General features: G+C 47.9%; 1 protein-coding gene across 3 annotated transcripts in view; it reads left to right on the forward strand.

The window, feature by feature from the left end:
• LOC140106323 (membrane-spanning 4-domains subfamily A member 4A-like) overlaps positions 1-19344 on the forward strand; it is a 47169-nt gene that overhangs the window by 19133 nt on the left and 8692 nt on the right. For all 3 annotated transcript variants that reach the window (XM_072130721.1, XM_072130722.1, XM_072130720.1), the window contains 2 exons: positions 967-1023; positions 3118-3267. In XM_072130721.1, coding sequence (XP_071986822.1) covers positions 967-1023; positions 3118-3267 — 207 coding nt within the window. The remainder of the gene's footprint in view (positions 1-966; positions 1024-3117; positions 3268-19344) is intronic.

Consider the following 19344-nt stretch of genomic DNA (forward strand, 5'->3'; position numbering starts at 1 on the left):
TCGGAAATATTCGGGTAACACGTCGGGAAAACGCGAATCGGGCCCTTAGTAAATGACCCCCACTGTCTGCTCTCCTGTAACTTCCTGTCACAGCAAACTTAAAGGGTTATTCCAAAAATCATCATTCATATAATTCCTTAAAATCTAAGCTGATATGTAATTACTTGTTATTTAAAATGTTTCTCCCCTTAGTAGAAAATGCTGTGACATAGACTGTGATGGAGAATTACTATGCTCCCGGCCCTTTAATCAGTTTGTTGCTTTCGTCCGCGTGGAGCCGGCACAGGACAGAAGATACCGCTGGTCACATGTCCACATCACATGTCCTGCAGCTGCCTGGGCTGGTCACATGTCCACATCACATGTCCTGCAGCTGCCTGGGCAGGTCACATGTCCACATCACATGTCCTGCAGCTGCCTGGGCAGGTCACATGTCCACATCACATGTCCTGCAGCTGCCTGGGCAGGTCATGTGATCACCACTATGTCTGGCTGTAGTCGGTTGGTTGCGGTGCATCCAGTATGGCCGGTTACACATCATTACTATGGTAACAGAGCAGGACAGTCTGTTACATCATCACTGGGAGCAGAGCATAAGAGGGAGGAGGAGTTACTGAGAACTGAGGGATCATGGGACTTGTAGTTTCCAGTGGCAGCCATCTTGGTGATAACTCCACCTACTTTAGAGAGAGCATAACATTTTGTGAATCATAAAATCAAACTCTTTAAGCTCCATTCTGTGACTAATGACGTTGGGTTTTGTTATGATGGGTTTTTGTGTCAGCTTGGTCATATTCCCAGAATACCCCATTTAATAGTTTGCCATGTGCAGGGTTTTTCTTCAGAGGAAAACCTTTTTGGGCATCAGATGTTGATCCTTTTCTCATAATTCTTCATACTGTGTCCCGATGCTGCTGTAGCGATGACGGCTTCTACACCGAGTCTAATTCTATATTTTCCTTACAGTATATCATTGCAGGATCTCTGTCCATTGCTGCTCAGGCCAAGCCCAACACCTGCCTGGTGAGTGACCACCTACAGATTATCACCAACACCATCTGGTCAGGAAATATTCAACCCCAACGGGTCTTTAACATGAAGAAAAAATAATACCAGCAATGAGTTCCATCAGTATAATCAGATAAAAAACGTTTAGAGATTTCTGTTTTATTCCTTTTTGTTCTTTTTTCTGCTGGTCAGATGTGCCTTAAAAGTTTTGCCTTTTTAAAACATCTGAGTAAAGGTCTATAGTGAATTTAAGATTTTTTGTAAAAAAGTCACACAAATAGAAATCTGTCTCTCCGCCTCTCGCTCTCCCTGTCTGTCTCTCTGTCACTCGCTCTCCCTGTCTGTCTCTCTGTCACTCGCTCTCCCTGTCTGTCTCTCTGTCACTCGCTCTCCCTGTCTGTCTCTCTGTCACTCGCTCTCCCTGTCTGTCTCTCTGTCACTCGCTCTCCCTGTCTGTCTCTCTGTCACTCTCCCTGTCTGTCTCTCTGTCACTCTCCCTGTCTGTCTGTCTGTCACTCGCTCTCCCTGTCTGTCTGTCTGTCTGTCACTCGCTCTCCCTGTCTGTCTGTCTGTCTGTCACTCGCTCTCCCTGTCTGTCTGTCTGTCTGTCACTCGCTCTCCCTGTCTGTCTCTCTGTCACTCGCTCTCCCTGTCTGTATCTCGGTCTGTCACTCGCTCTCCCTGTCTGTATCTCGGTCTGTCACTCGCTCTCCCGGTCTGTCTCTCTGTCACTCGCTCTCCCTGTCTGTATCTCGGTCTGTCACTCGCTCTCCCGGTCTGTCTCTCTGTCACTCGCTCTCCCTGTCTGTCTCTCTGTCACTCGCTCTCCCTGTCTGTCTCTCTGTCACTCGCTCTCCCTGTCTGTCTCTCGGTCTGTCACTCGCTCTCCCTGTCTGTCTCTCGGTCTGTCACTCGCTCTCCCTGTCTGTCTCTCTGTCACTCGCTCTCCCTGTCTGTCTCTCTGTCACTCTCCCTGTCTGTCTGTCTGTCACTCGCTCTCCCTGTCTGTCTGTCTGTCACTCGCTCTCCCTGTCTGTCTGTCTGTCTGTCACTCGCTCTCCCTGTCTGTCTGTCTGTCTGTCACTCGCTCTCCCTGTCTGTCTCTCTGTCACTCGCTCTCCCTGTCTGTATCTCGGTCTGTCACTCGCTCTCCCGGTCTGTCTCTCTGTCACTCGCTCTCCCTGTCTGTCTCTCTGTCACTCGCTCTCCCTGTCTGTCTCTCTGTCACTCGCTCTCCCTGTCTGTCTCTCGGTCTGTCACTCGCTCTCCCTGTCTGTCTCTCGGTCTGTCACTCGCTCTCCCTGTCTGTCTCTCTGTCACTCGCTCTCCCTGTCTGTCTCTCTGTCACTCTCCCTGTCTGTCTGTCTGTCACTCGCTCTCCCTGTCTGTCTGTCTGTCTGTCACTCGCTCTCCCTGTCTGTCTCTCTGTCACTCGCTCTCCCTGTCTGTATCTCGGTCTGTCACTCGCTCTCCCTGTCTGTATCTCGGTCTGTCACTCGCTCTCCCGGTCTGTCTCTCTGTCACTCGCTCTCCCTGTCTGTCTCTCTGTCTGTCACTCGCTCTCCCTGTCTGTCTCTCTGTCACTCGCTCTCCCTGTCTGTATCTCGGTCTGTCACTCGCTCTCCCTGTCTGTATCTCTGTCACTCGCTCTCCCTGTCTGTATCTCTGTCACTCGCTCTCCCTGTCTGTCTCTCTGTCACTCGCTCTCCCTGTCTGTCTCTCTGTCTGTCACTCGCTCTCCCGGTCTGTCTCTCTGTCTGTCACTCGCTCTCCCGGTCTGTCTCTCTGTCTGTCACTCGCTCTCCCGGTCTGTCTCTCTGTCTGTCACTCGCTCTCCCGGTCTGTCTCTCTCTATCCCTATCGGCCACTCGCTCTCCCGGCCTGCCTCTATCCCTATCCATCACAGACACTGTGTTTACAATCTGTCAATAGGAAACATAGAAGGTTTCTGCGTCTTTCATCAATATTATAAATGTCTTTTATATGACCTTTACCCCAACATGAGAAATATTAAAAAACCAATCGCCTCATAGCAAAGGTCAAATCTAATATCTGTTTGTATCCATATTTTATGCCTTATGTAACATCCCTGGTTCTCTGATTGTGCAGGTGAGAGGATCCCTGGCCTTACATATCATCAGCTGCATCTTCACTGTTATCGCTGTCATTATGAACGGCCTTGATCTGAGCTTCGGTTACTATTGTTTTGTTTATGACAGCTATGGACATAATGAAGGAGACGGATACAGAAGATGCAAAGTAACTGCTCATTAAGATAAATCCTCGACAGAACAATAGAGTCGTAGATAATAGGAAATGACACAGGGAAAAGTATTGAACAACTTACTGAAATATTGTAGTAGATTTGCCAGAAGCCGCTGGTGATGAAGCTTCATGTCGCCTCCTGTATGGAGAAACTAGTCACGTCCATTACTTCATTCTCCTACACAAAGAATCCAGGGGCTCCCCCTATGCAGAGGCTGGGCCCCAGAGCAGACCATTGAATGGGGCCCCCTTACCCTTAAATACATATATGTTTATACACACACATTTACACAATCATTTTTACACTCATACACCTGTCTATGCATTCATATATTTACACACATCAAACGCATCTAGTATATACAGCATACACACAGATAAACAGTATATATACACACACATCCAGTATATACAGCATACACACAGATAAACAGTATATATACACACACATCCAGTATATACAGCATACACACAGATATACAGTATATATATACACACACATCCAGTATATACAGCATACACACAGATAAACAGTATATATACACACACATCCAGTATATACAGCATACACACAGATAAACAGTATATATACACACACATCCAGTATATACAGCATACACACAGATAAACAGTATATATACACACACATCCAGTATATACAGCATACACACAGATATACAGTATATATACACACACATCCAGTATATACAGCATATACACAGATATACAGTATATATATACACACATCCAGTATATACAGCATACACACAGATAAACAGTATATATACACACACATCCAGTATATACAGCATACACACAGATAAACAGTATATATACACACACATCCAGTATATACAGCATACACACAGATAAACAGTATATATACACACACATCCAGTATATACAGCATACACACAGATATACAGTATATATACACACACATCCAGTATATACAGCATATACACAGATATACAGTATATATATACACACATCCAGTATATACAGCATACACACAGATATACAGTATATATACACACACATCCAGTATATACAGCATACACACAGATAAACAGTATATATACACACACATCCAGTATATACAGCATACACACAGATATACAGTATATATACACACACATCCAGTATATACAGCATACGCACAGATATACAGTATATATACACACACATCCAGTATATACAGCATATACACAGATATACAGTATATATACACACACATCCAGTATATACAGCATACACACAGATATACAGTATATATACACACACATCCAGTATATACAGCATACACACAGATAAACAGTATATATACACACATCCAGTATATACAGCATACACACAGATAAACAGTATATATACACACACATCCAGTATATACAGCATACACACAGATAAACAGTATATATACACACACATCCAGTATATACAGCATACACACAGATATACAGTATATATACACACACATCCAGTATATACAGCATATACACAGATATACAGTATATATATACACACATCCAGTATATACAGCATACACACAGATATACAGTATATATACACACACATCCAGTATATACAGCATATACACAGATAAACAGTATATATACACACACATCCAGTATATACAGCATACACACAGATAAACAGTATATATACACACACATCCAGTATATACAGCATACACACAGATAAACAGTATATATACACACACATCCAGTATATACAGCATATACACAGATATACAGTATATATATACACACATCCAGTATATACAGCATACACACAGATAAACAGTATATATACACACATCCAGTATATACAGCATACACACAGATAAACAGTATATATACACACACATCCAGTATATACAGCATACACACAGATAAACAGTATATATACACACACATCCAGTATATACAGCATACACACAGATATACAGTATATATACACACACATCCAGTATATACAGCATATACACAGATATACAGTATATATATACACACATCCAGTATATACAGCATACACACAGATATACAGTATATATACACACACATCCAGTATATACAGCATATACACAGATAAACAGTATATATACACACACATCCAGTATATACAGCATACACACAGATAAACAGTATATATACACACACATCCAGTATATACAGCATACACACAGATAAACAGTATATATACACACACATCCAGTATATACAGCATACACACAGATATACAGTATATATATACACACACATCCAGTATATACAGCATACACACAGATATACAGTATATATACACACACATCCAGTATATACAGCATACACACAGATATACAGTATATATACACACACATCCAGTATATACAGCATACACACAGATATACAGTATATATACACACACATCCAGTATATACAGCATACACACAGATATACAGCATATATACACACACATCCAGTATATACAGCATACACACAGATATACAGTATATATACACACACATCCAGTATATACAGCATACACACAGATATACAGTATATATATACACACACATCCAGTATATACAGCATACACACAGATATACAGTATATATACACACACATCCAGTATATACAGCATACACACAGATATACAGTATATATATACACACACATCCAGTATATACAGCATACACACAGATATACAGTATATATATACACACACATCCAGTATATACAGCATACGCACAGATATACAGTATATATACACACACATCCAGTATATACAGCATACACACAGATATACAGTATATATATACACACACATCCAGTATATACAGCATACGCACAGATATACAGTATATATACACACACATCCAGTATATACAGCATACGCACAGATATACAGTATATATATACACATCCAGTATATACAGCATACGCACAGATAAACAGTATATATACACACACATCCAGTATATACAGCATACACACAGATATACAGTATATATACACACACATCCAGTATATACAGCATACACACAGATATACAGCATATATATACACACACATCCAGTATATACAGCATACACACAGATATACAGTATATATATACACACACATCCAGTATATACAGCATACACACAGATATACAGCATATATACACACACATCCAGTATATACAGCATACACACAGATAAACAGTATATATACACACACATCCAGTATATACAGCATACACACAGATATACAGTATATATACACACACATCCAGTATATACAGCATATACACAGATAAACAGTATATATACACACACATCCAGTATATACAGCATACACACAGATATACAGTATATATACACACACATCCAGTATATACAGCATATACACAGATATACAGTATATATACACACACATCCAGTATATACAGCATACACACAGATAAACAGTATATATACACACACATCCAGTATATACAGCATATACACAGATATACAGTATATATATACACACATCCAGTATATACAGCATACACACAGATATACAGTATATATACACACACATCCAGTATATACAGCATACACACAGATATACAGCATATATATACACACACATCCAGTATATACAGCATACACACAGATATACAGTATATATATACACACACATCCAGTATATACAGCATACACACAGATATACAGTATATATACACACACATCCAGTATATACAGCATACACACAGATATACAGTATATATATACACACACATCCAGTATATACAGCATACACACAGATATACAGTATATATACACACACATCCAGTATATACAGCATACACACAGATATACAGTATATACACACACACATCCAGTATATACAGCATACACACAGATATACAGTATATATACACACACATCCAGTATATACAGCATACGCACAGATATACAGTATATATATACACATCCAGTATATACAGCATACACACAGATATACAGTATATATATACACATCCAGTATATACAGCATACACACAGATATACAGTATATATACACACACATCCAGTATATACAGCATACACACAGATATACAGCATATATATACACACACATCCAGTATATACGGCATACACACAGATATACGGTATAGGTGTAGAGGATGCCCCCTGTCTATGGTGATGGTAGAACCTCCTCTCCTCTAGGTGTAGAGGATGCCCCCTGTCTATGGTGATGGTAGAACCTCCTCTCCTCTAGGTGTAGAGGATGCCCCTGTCTATGGTGATGGTAGAACCTCCTCTCCTCTAGGTGTAGAGGATGCCCCCTGTCTATGGTGATGGTAGAACCTCCTCTCCTCTAGGTGTAGAGGATGCCCCCTGTCTATGGTGATGGTAGAACCTCCTCTCCTCTAGGTGTAGAGGATGTCCCCTGTCTATGGTGATGGTAGAACCTCCTCTCCTCTAGGTGTAGAGGATGCCCCCTGTCTATGGTGATGGTAGAACCTCCTCTCCTCTAGGTGTAGAGGATGTCCCCTGTCTATGGTGATGGTAGAACCTCCTCTCCTCTAGGTGTAGAGGATGCCCCCTGTCTATGGTGATGGTAGAACCTACTCTCCTCTAGGTGTGGAGGATGCCCCCTGTCTATGGTGATGGTAGAACCTCCTCTCCTCTAGGTGTAGAGGATGTCCCCTGTCTATGGTGATGGTAGAATCTCCCTCCTCTAGGTGTAGAGGATGCCCCCTGTCTATGGTGATGGTAGAACCTCCTCTCCTCTAGGTGTAGAGGATGCCTCCTGTCTTTGGTGATGGTAGAACCTCCTCTCCTCTAGGTGTAGAGGATGCCCCCTGTCTATGGTGATGGTAGAACCTCCTCTCCTCTAGGTGTAGAGGATGCCCCCTGTCTATGGTGATGATAGAATCTCCTCTCCTCTAGGTGTAGAGGATGCCCCTGTCTATGGTGATGATAGAATCTCCTCTCCTCTAGGTGTAGAGGATGTCCCCTGTCTATGGTGATGGTAGAACCTCCTCTCCTCTAGGTGTAGAGGATGCCCCTGTCTATGGTGATAATAGAATCTCCTCTCCTCTAGGTGTAGAGGATGCCCCGTGTCTATGGTGATGGTAGAACCTCCTCTCCTCTAGGTGTAGAGGATGCCCCCTGTCTATGGTGATGGTAGAACCTCCTCTCCTCTAGGTGTAGAGGATGCCCCCTGTCTATTGTGATGGTAGAATCGCCTCTTCTCTAGGTGTAGAGGATGCCCCCTGTCTATGGAGATGGTAGAACCTCCTCTCCTCTAGGTGTAGAGGATGTCCCCTGTCTATGGTGATGGTAGAACCTCCTCTCCTCTAGGTGTAGAGGATGTCCCCTGTCTATGGTGATGGTAGAACCTCCTCTCCTCTAGGTGTAGAGGATGTCCCCTGTCTATGGTGATGGTAGAACCTCCTCTCCTCTAGGTGTAGAGGATGCCCCCTGTCTATGGTGATGGTAGAACCTCCTCTCCTCTAGGTGTAGAGGATGCCCCCTGTCTATGGTGATGGTAGAACCTCCTCTCCTCTAGGTGTAGAGGATGCTCCCTGTCTATGGTGATGGTAGATCCTCCTCTCCTCGAGGTGTAGAGGATGCCCCCTGTCTATGGTGATGGTAGAACCCCCTCTCCTCTAGGTGTAGAGGATGCCCCCTGTCTATGGTGATGGTAGAACCTCCTCTCCTCTAGGTGTAGGGGATGTCCCCTGTCTATTGTGATGGTAGATCCTCCTCTCCTCTAGGTGTAGAGGATGCCCCCTGTCTATGGTGATGGTAGATCCTCCTCTCCTCTAGGTGTAGAGGATGCTCTCTGTCTATGGTGATGGTAGAACCTCCTCTCCTCTAGGTGTAGAGGATTTCCCCTGTCTATGGTGATGGTAGAACCTCCTCTCCTCTAGGTGTAGAGGATTTCCCCTGTCTATGGTGATGGTAGAACCTCCTCTCCTCTAGGTGTAGAGGATGCCCCTGTCTATGGAGATGGTAGAACCTCCTCTAGGTGTAGAGGATGCTCCCTGTCTATGGTGATGGTAGATCCTCCTCTCCTCTAGGTGTAGAGGATGCTCTCTGTCTATGGTGATGGTAGAACCCCCTCTCCTCTAGGTGTAGAGGATGTCCCCTGTCTATGGTGATGGTAGAACCTCCTCTCCTCTAGGTGTAGAGGATGCCCCTTGTCTATGGTGATGGTAGAACCTCCTCTCCTCTTGGTGTAGAGGATGCCCCCTGTCTATGGTGATGGTAGAACCTCCTCTCCTCTAGGTGTAGAGGATGCCCCTGTCTATGGAGATGGTAGAACCTCCTCTAGGTGTAGAGGATGCCTCCTGTCTATGGTGATAGTAGAACCTCCTCTCCTCTAGGTGTAGAGGATGCCCCCTGTCTATGGTGATGGTAGAACCTCCTCTCCTCTAGGTGTAGAGGATGCCCCCTGTCTATGGTGATGGTAGAACCTACTCTCCTCTAGGTGTGGAGGATGCCCCCTGTCTATGGTGATGGTAGAACCTCCTCTCCTCTAGGTGTAGAGGATGTCCCCTGTCTATGGTGATGGTAGAACCTCCTCTCCTCTAGGTGTAGAGGATGCCCCTGTCTATGGAGATGGTAGAACCTCCTCTAGGTGTAGAGGATGCCTCCTGTCTATGGTGATAGTAGAACCTCCTCTCCTCTAGGTGTAGAGGATGCCCCCTGTCTATGGTGATGGTAGAACCTCCTCTCCTCTAGGTGTAGAGGATGCCCCTGTCTATGGTGATGGTAGAACCTCCTCTCCTCTAGGTGTAGAGGATGCCTCCTGTCTATGGTGATGGTAGAACCTCCTCTCCTCTAGGTGTAGAGGATGCCCCCTGTCTATGGTGATGGTAGAACCTCCTCTCCTCTAGGTGTAGAGGATGTCCCCTGTCTATGGTGATTGTAGAACCTCCTCTCCTCTAGGTGTAGAGGATGTCCCCTGTCTATGGTGATGGTAGAACCTCCTCTCCTCTAGGTGTAGAGGATGCCCCTGTCTATGGTGATAGTAGAACCTCCTCTCCTCTAGGTGTAGAGGATGCCCCCTGTCTATGGTGATGGTAGAACCTACTCTCCTCTAGGTGTAGAGGATGCCCCCTGTCTATGGTGATGGTAGAACCTACTCTCCTCTAGGTGTAGAGGATGTCCCCTGTCTATGGTGATTGTAGAACCTACTCTCCTCTAGGTGTGGAGGATGCCCCCTGTCTATGGTGATGGTAGAACCTCCTCTCCTCTAGGTGTAGAGGATGTCCCCTGTCTATGGTGATGGTAGAACCTCCTCTCCTCTAGGTGTAGAGGATGCCCCTGTCTATGGAGATGGTAGAACCTCCTCTAGGTGTAGAGGATGCCTCCTGTCTATGGTGATAGTAGAACCTCCTCTCCTCTAGGTGTAGAGGATGCCCCCTGTCTATGGTGATGGTAGAACCTCCTCTCCTCTAGGTGTAGAGGATGCCCCTGTCTATGGTGATGGTAGAACCTCCTCTCCTCTAGGTGTAGAGGATGCCCCCTGTCTATGGTGATGGTAGAACCTCCTCTCCTCTAGGTGTAGAGGATGCCCCCTGTCTATGGTGATGGTAGAACCTCCTCTCCTCTAGGTGTAGAGGATGTCCCCTGTCTATGGTGATGGTAGAACCTCCTCTCCTCTAGGTGTAGAGGATGCCCCCTGTCTATGGTGATGGTAGAACCTCCTCTCCTCTAGGTGTAGAGGATGTCCCCTGTCTATGGTGATGGTAGAACCTCCTCTCCTCTAGGTGTAGAGGATGCCCCCTGTCTATGGTGATGGTAGAACCTACTCTCCTCTAGGTGTGGAGGATGCCCCCTGTCTATGGTGATGGTAGAACCTCCTCTCCTCTAGGTGTAGAGGATGTCCCCTGTCTATGGTGATGGTAGAATCTCCCTCCTCTAGGTGTAGAGGACGCCCCCTGTCTATGGTGATGGTAGAACCTCCTCTCCTCTAGGTGTGGAGGATGCCCCCTGTCTATGGTGATGGTAGAACCTCCTCTCCTCTAGGTGTAGAGGATGTCCCCTGTCTATGGTGATGGTAGAATCTCCCTCCTCTAGGTGTAGAGGATGCCCCCTGTCTATGGTGATGGTAGAACCTCCTCTCCTCTAGGTGTAGTGGATGCCCCCTGTCTATGGTGATGGTAGAACCTCCTCTCCTCTAGGTGTAGAGGATGCCCCCTGTCTATGGTGATGGTAGAACTTCCTCTCCTCTAGGTGTAGAGGATGCCCCCTGTCTATGGTGATGGTAGAACCTCCTCTCCTCTAGGTGTAGAGGATGCCCCCTGTCTATGGTGATGGTAGAACATCCTATCCTCTAGGTGTAGAGGATGCCCCCTGTCTATGGTGATGGTAGATCCTCCTCTCCTCTAGGTGTAGAGGATGCCCCCTGTCTATGGTGATAGTAGAACCTCCTCTCCTCTAGGTGTAGAGGATCCCCCTGTCTATGGTGATGGTAGAACATCCTATCCTCTAGGTGTAGAGGATGCCCCCTGTCTATGGTGATGGAAGTACCTCCTCTTCTCTAGGTGTAGAGGATGCCCCCTGTCTATGGTGATGGTAGAACCACCTCTCCTCTAGGTGTAGAGGATGCCCCCTGTCTATGGTGATGGTAGAACATCCTATCCTCTAGGTGTAGAGGATGTCCCCTGTCTATGGTGATGGTAGAACCTCCTCTCCTCTAGGTGTAGAGGATGCCCCCTGTCTATGGTGATGGTAGAATCGCCTCTCCTCTAGGTGTAGAGGATGCCCCCTGTCTATGGTGATGGTAGAACCTCCTCTCCTCTAGGTGTAGAGGATGCCCCCTGTCTATGGTGATGGTAGAACCTCCTCTCCTCTAGGTGTAGAGGATGTCCCCTGTCTATGGTGATGGTAGAACCTCCTCTCCTCTAGGTATAGAGGATGCCCCCTCTCTATGGTGATAATAGAACCTCCTCTCCTCTTGGTGTAGAGGATTCCCCCTGTCTATGGTGATGGTAGAACCTCCTCTCTTCTAGGTGTAGAGGATGCCCCTGTCTATGGTGATGGTAGAACCTCCTCTCCTCTAGGTGTAGGGGATGTCCCCTGTCTATGGTGATGATAGAACCTCCTCTCCTCTAGGTGTAGAGGATGCCTCCTGTCTATGGTGATGGTAGAACCTCCTCTCCTCTAGGTGTAGAGGATGCCCCCTCTCTATGGTGATGGTAGAACCTCCTCTCCTCTAGGTGTAGAGGATGCCCCCTGCCTATGGTGATGGTAGCACCTCCTCTCTTCTAGGTGCAGAGGATACCCCCTGTCTATGGTGATGGTAGAACCTCCTCTCCTCTAGGTGTAGAGGATGCCTCCTGTCTATGGTGATGGTAGAACCTCCTCTCCTCTAGGTGTAGAGGATGCCCCCAGCCTATGGTGATGGTAGCACCTCCTCTCTTCTAGGTGTAGAGGATGCCCCCTGTCTATGGTGATGGTAGAACCCCCTCTCCTCTAGGTGTAGAGGATGCCTCCTGTCTATGGTGATGGTAGAACCTCCTCTCCTCTAGGTGTAGAGGATGCCCCCTGTCTATGGTGATGGTAGAACCTCCTCTTCTCTAGGTGTAGAGGATGCCCCCTGTCTATGGTGATGGTAGAACCTCCTCCCCTCTAGGTGTAGAGGATGCCCCCTGTCTATGGTGATGGTAGAACCTCCTCTTCTCTAGGTGTAGAGGATGCCTCCTGTCTATGGTGATGGTAGAACCTCCTCTCCTCTAGGTGTAGAGGATGCCCCCTGCCTATGGTGATGGTAGCACCTCCTCTCTTCTAGGTGTAGAGGATACCCCCTGTCTATGGTGATGGTAGAACCTCCTCTCCTCTAGGTGTAGAGGATGCCTCCTGTCTATGGTGATGGTAGAACCTCCTCTCCTCTAGGTGTAGAGGATGCCCCCAGCCTATGGTGATGGTAGCACCTCCTCTCTTCTAGGTGTAGAGGATGCCCCCTGTCTATGGTGATGGTAGAACCTCCTCTCCTCTAGGTGTAGAGGATGCCTCCTGTCTATGGTGATGGTAGAACCTCCTCTCCTCTAGGTGTAGAGGATGCCCCCTGTCTATGGTGATGGTAGAACCTCCTCTTCTCTAGGTGTAGAGGATGCCCCCTGTCTATGGTGATGGTAGAACCTCCTCCCCTCTAGGTGTAGAGGATGCCCCCTGTCTATGGTGATGGTAGAACCTCCTCTTCTCTAGGTGTAGAGGATGCCTCCTGTCTATGGTGATGGTAGAACCTCCTCTCCTCTAGGTGTAGAGGATGCCCCCTGTCTATGGTGATGGTAGAACCTCCTCTCCTGTAGGTGAAGAGGATGTCCCCTGTCTATGGTGATGGTAGATCCTCCTCTCCTCTAGGTGTAGAGGATGCCCCCTGTCTATGGTGATGGTAGAACCTCCTCTGCTCTAGGTGTAGAGGATGCCTCCTGTCTATGGTGATGGTAGAACCTCCTCTTCTCTAGGTGTAGAGGACGCCCCCTGTCTATGGTGATGGTAGAGCCTCCTCTCCTCTAGGTGTAGAGGATGTCCCCTGTCTATGGTGATGGTAGAACCTCCTCTTCTCTAGGTGTAGAGGACGCCCCCTGTCTATGGTGATGGTAGAGCCTCCTCTCCTCTAGGTGTAGAGGATGTCCCCTATCTATGGTGATGGTAGAACCTCCTCTCCTCTAGGTGTAGAGGATGCCTCCTGTCTATGGTGATGGTAGAGCCTCCTCTCCTCTAGGTGTAGAGGATGCCTCCTGTCTATGGTGATGGTAGAACCTCCTCTCCTCTAGGTGTAGAGGATGCCCCTGTCTATGGTGATGGTAGAACCTCCTCTTCTCTAGGTGTAGAGGATGCCCCCTGTCTATGGTGATGGTAGAACCTTCTCTCCTCTAGGTGTAGAGGATGCCCCTGTCTATGGTGATGGTAGAACCTCCTCTCCTCTAGGTGTAGAGCATGCCCCCTGTCTATGGTGATGGTAGAACCTCCTCTCCTCTAGGTGTAGAGGATGCCCCCTGCCTATGGTGATGGTAGAACCTCCTCTCCTCTAGGTGTAGAGGATGCCCCCTGTCTATGGTGATGGTAGAACCTCCTCTCCTCTAGGTGTAGAGGATGCCTCCTGTCTATGGTGATGGTAGAACCTCCTCTTCTCTAGGTGTAGAGGATGCCCCCTGTCTATGGTGATGGTAGAACCTCCTCTCCTCTAGGTGTAGAGGATGCCCCCTGTCTATGGTGATGGTAGAACCTCCTCTCCTGTAGGTGAAGAGGATGTCCCCTGTCTATGGTGATGGTAGATCCTCCTCTCCTCTAGGTGTAGAGGATGCCCCCTGTCTATGGTGATGGTAGAACCTCCTCTCCTCTAGGTGTAGAGGATGCCTCCTGTCTATGGTGATGGTAGAACCTCCTCTCCTCTAGGTGTAGAGGATGCCCCCTGTCTATGGTGATGGTAGAGCTTCCTCTCCTCTAGGTGTAGAGGATGCCTCCTGTCTATGGTGATGGTAGAACCTCCTCTGCTCTAGGTGTAGAGGATGCCTCCTGTCTATGGTGATGGTAGAACCTCCTCTTCTCTAGGTGTAGAGGACGCCCCCTGTCTATGGTGATGGTAGAGCCTCCTCTCCTCTAGGTGTAGATGATGCCTCCTGTCTATGGTGATGGTAGAACCTCCTCTTCTCTAGGTGTAGAGGACGCCCCCTGTCTATGGTGATGGTAGAGCCTCCTCTCCTCTAGGTGTAGAGGATGTCCCCTATCTATGGTGATGGTAGAACCTCCTCTCCTCTAGGTGTAGAGGATGCCTCCTGTCTATGGTGATGGTAGAACCTCCTCTCCTCTAGGTGTAGAGGATGCCCCTGTCTATGGTGATGGTAGAGCCTCCTCTCCTCTAGGTGTAGAGGATGCCTCCTGTCTATGGTGATGGTAGAACCTCCTCTCCTCTAGGTGTAGAGGATGCCCCTGTCTATGGTGATGGTAGAACCTCCTCTTCTCTAGGTGTAGAGGATGCCCCCTGTCTATGGTGATGGTAGAACCTCCTCTCCTCTAGGTGTGGAGGATGCCCCCTGTCTATAATGATGGAAGAACATCCTCTCCTCTAGGTGTAGAGGATGCCCCTGTCTATGGTGATGGTAGAACCTCCTCTTCTCTAGGTGTAGAGGATGTCCCCTGTCTATGGTGATGGTAGAACCTCCTCTCCTCTAGGTGTGGAGGATGCCCCCTGTCTATAATGATGGAAGAACATCCTCTCCTCTAGGTGTAGAGGATGCCCCTGTCTATGGTGATGGTAGAACCTTCTCTCCTCTAGGTGTAGAGGATGCCCCTGTCTATGGTGATGGTAGAACCTCCTCTCCTCTAGGTGTAGAGCATGCCCCCTGTCTATGGTGATGGTAGAACCTCCTCTCCTCTAGGTGTAGAGGATGCCCCCTGCCTATGGTGATGGTAGAACCTCCTCTCCTCTAGGTGTAGAGGATGCCCCCTGCCTATGGTGATGGTAGAACCTCCTCTCCTCTAGGTGTAGAGGATGCCTCCTGTCTATGGTGATGGTAGAACCTCCTCTCCTCTAGGTGTAGAGGATGCCCCCTGTCTATGGTGATGGTAGAGCTTCCTCTCCTCTAGGTGTAGAGGATGCCTCCTGTCTATGGTGATGGTAGAACCTCCTCTCCTGTAGGTGAAGAGGATGTCCCCTGTCTATGGTGATGGTAGATCCTCCTCTCCTCTAGGTGTAGAGGATGCCCCCTGTCTATGGTGATGGTAGAACCTCCTCTCCTCTAGGTGTAGAGGATGCCTCCTGTCTATGGTGATGGTAGAACCTCCTCTCCTCTAGGTGTAGAGGATGCCCCCTGTCTATGGTGATGGTAGAGCTTCCTCTCCTCTAGGTGTAGAGGATGCCTCCTGTCTATGGTGATGGTAGAACCTCCTCTGCTCTAGGTGTAGAGGATGCCTCCTGTCTATGGTGATGGTAGAACCTCCTCTTCTCTAGGTGTAGAGGACGCCCCCTGTCTATGGTGATGGTAGAGCCTCCTCTCCTCTAGGTGTAGATGATGCCTCCTGTCTATGGTGATGGTAGAACCTCCTCTTCTCTAGGTGTAGAGGACGCCCCCTGTCTATGGTGATGGTAGAGCCTCCTCTCCTCTAGGTGTAGAGGATGTCCCCTATCTATGGTGATGGTAGAACCTCCTCTCCTCTAGGTGTAGAGGATGCCTCCTGTCTATGGTGATGGTAGAACCTCCTCTCCTCTAGGTGTAGAGGATGCCCCTGTCTATGGTGATGGTAGAGCCTCCTCTCCTCTAGGTGTAGAGGATGCCTCCTGTCTATGGTGATGGTAGAACCTCCTCTCCTCTAGGTGTAGAGGATGCCCCTGTCTATGGTGATGGTAGAACCTCCTCTTCTCTAGGTGTAGAGGATGCCCCCTGTCTATGGTGATGGTAGAACCTCCTCTCCTCTAGGTGTGGAGGATGCCCCCTGTCTATAATGATGGAAGAACATCCTCTCCTCTAGGTGTAGAGGATGCCCCTGTCTATGGTGATGGTAGAACCTCCTCTTCTCTAGGTGTAGAGGATGTCCCCTGTCTATGGTGATGGTAGAACCTCCTCTCCTCTAGGTGTGGAGGATGCCCCCTGTCTATAATGATGGAAGAACATCCTCTCCTCTAGGTGTAGAGGATGCCCCTGTCTATGGTGATGGTAGAACCTTCTCTCCTCTAGGTGTAGAGGATGCCCCTGTCTATGGTGATGGTAGAACCTCCTCTCCTCTAGGTGTAGAGCATGCCCCCTGTCTATGGTGATGGTAGAACCTCCTCTCCTCTAGGTGTAGAGGATGCCCCCTGCCTATGGTGATGGTAGAACCTCCTCTCCTCTAGGTGTAGAGGATGCCCCCTGCCTATGGTGATGGTAGAACCTCCTCTCCTCTAGGTGTAGAGGATGCCCCTTGTCTATGGTGATGGTAGAACCTCCTCTCCTCTAGGTGTAGTGGATGCCTCCTGTCTATGGTGATGGTAGAACCTCCTCTCCTCTAGGTGTAGAGGATGCCCCCTGCCTATGGTGATGGTAGAACCTCCTCTCCTCTAGGTGTAGAGGATGCCCCTTGTCTATGGTGATGGTAGAACTTCCTCTCCTCTAGGTGTAGAGGATGCCCCCTGTCTATGGTGATGGTAGAACCTCCTCTCCTCTAGGTGTAGAGGATGCCCCCTGTCTATGGTGATGGTAGAACCTCCTCTCCTCTAGGTGTAGATGATGCCCCCTGTCTATGGTGATGGTAGAACCTCCTCTCCTCTAGGTGTAGAGGATGTCCCCTGTCTATGGTGATGGTAGATCCTCCTCTCCTCTAGGTGTAGAGGATGCCCCCTGTCTATGGTGATGGTAGAACCTCCTCTCCTCTAGGTGTAGAGGATGCCCCCTGTCTATGGTGATGGTAGAACCTCCTCTCCTCTAGGTGTAGAGGATGCCCCCTGTCTATGGTGATGGTAGAACCTCCTCTCCTCTAGGTGTAGAGGATGTCCCCTGTCTATGGTGATGGTAGAACCTCCTCTCCTCTAGGTGTAGAGGATGCCCCCTGTCTATGGTGATGGTAGAACCTCCTCTCCTCTAGGTGTAGAGGATGCCCCCTGTCTATGGTGATGGTAGAACCTCCTCTCCTCTAGGTGTAGAGGATGCCCCCTGTCTATGGTGATGGTAGAACCTCCTCTCCTCTAGGTGTAGAGGATGCCCCCTGTCTATGGTGATGGTAGAACCTCCTCTCCTCTAGGTGTAGAGGATGCCCCCTGTCTATGGTGATGGTAGAACCTCCTCTCCTCTAGGTGTAGAGGATGCCCCCTGTCTATGGTGATGGTAGAACCTCCTCTCCTCTAGGTGTAGAGGATGTCCCCTGTCTATGGTGATAGTAGAACCTCCTCTCCTCTAGGTGTAGAGGATGCCCCCTGTCTATGGTGATGGTAGAACCTCCTCTCCTCTAGGTGTAGAGGATGTCCCCTGTCTATGGTGATGGTAGAACCTCCTCTCCTCTAGGTGTAGAGGATGCCCCCTGTCTTTGGTGATGGTAGAGCCTCCTCTTCTATTAGATGTAGAGGATGCCCCTTCTCTATGGTGATGGTAGACCCTCCTCTCCTCTAGGTGTAGAGGATGCCCCCTGTTTATGGTGATGGTAGATCCTCCTCTCCTCTAGGTGTAGAGGATGCCTCCTGTCTATGGTGATGATAGAACCTCCTCTCCTCTAGGTGTAGAGGATGCCCCCTGTCTATGGTGATGGTAGAACCTCCTCTCCTCTAGGTGTAGAGGATGTCCCCTGTCTATGGTGATGGTAGAACCTCCTCTCCTCTAGGTGTAGAGGATGCCCCCTGTATATGGTGATGGTAGAACCTCCTCTCCTCTAGGTGTAGAGGATGCCCCCTATCTATGGTGATGGTAGAACCTCCTCTCCTTTAGGTGTAGAGGATGCCCCCTGTCTATGGTGATGGTAGAACCTCCTCTCCTCTAGGTGTGGAGGATGCCCCCTGTCTATAATGATGGAAGAACATCCTCTCCTCTAGGTGTAGAGGATGCCCCTGTCTATGGTGATGGTAGAACCTCCTCTCCTCTAGGTGTAGAGCATGCCCCCTGTCTATGGTGATGGTAGAACCTCCTCTCCTCTAGGTGTAGAGGATGCCCCCTGCCTATGGTGATGGTAGAACCTCCTCTCCTCTAGGTGTAGAGGATGCCCCTTGTCTATGGTGATGGTAGAACCTCCTCTCCTCTAGGTGTAGTGGATGCCTCCTGTCTATGGTGATGGTAGAACCTCCTCTCCTCTAGGTGTAGAGGATGCCCCCTGCCTATGGTGATGGTAGAACCTCTTCTCCTCTAGGTGTAGAGGATGCCCCTTGTCTATGGTGATGGTAGAACTTCCTCTCCTCTAGGTGTAGAGGATGCCCCCTGTCTATGGTGATAGTAGAACCTCCTCTCCTCTAGGTGTAGAGGATGCCCCCTGTCTATGGTGATGGTAGAACCTCCTCTCCTCTAGGTGTAGAGGATGTCCCCTGTCTATGGTGATGGTAGAACCTCCTCTCCTCTAGGTGTAGAGGATGCCCCCTGTCTTTGGTGATGGTAGAGCCTCCTCTTCTATTAGATGTAGAGGATGCCCCTTCTCTATGGTGA

The sequence above is a fragment of the Engystomops pustulosus genome, chromosome 11 (assembly GCF_040894005.1).
Source record: "Engystomops pustulosus chromosome 11, aEngPut4.maternal, whole genome shotgun sequence".
Classification (NCBI taxonomy): Eukaryota; Metazoa; Chordata; class Amphibia; order Anura; family Leptodactylidae; genus Engystomops; species Engystomops pustulosus.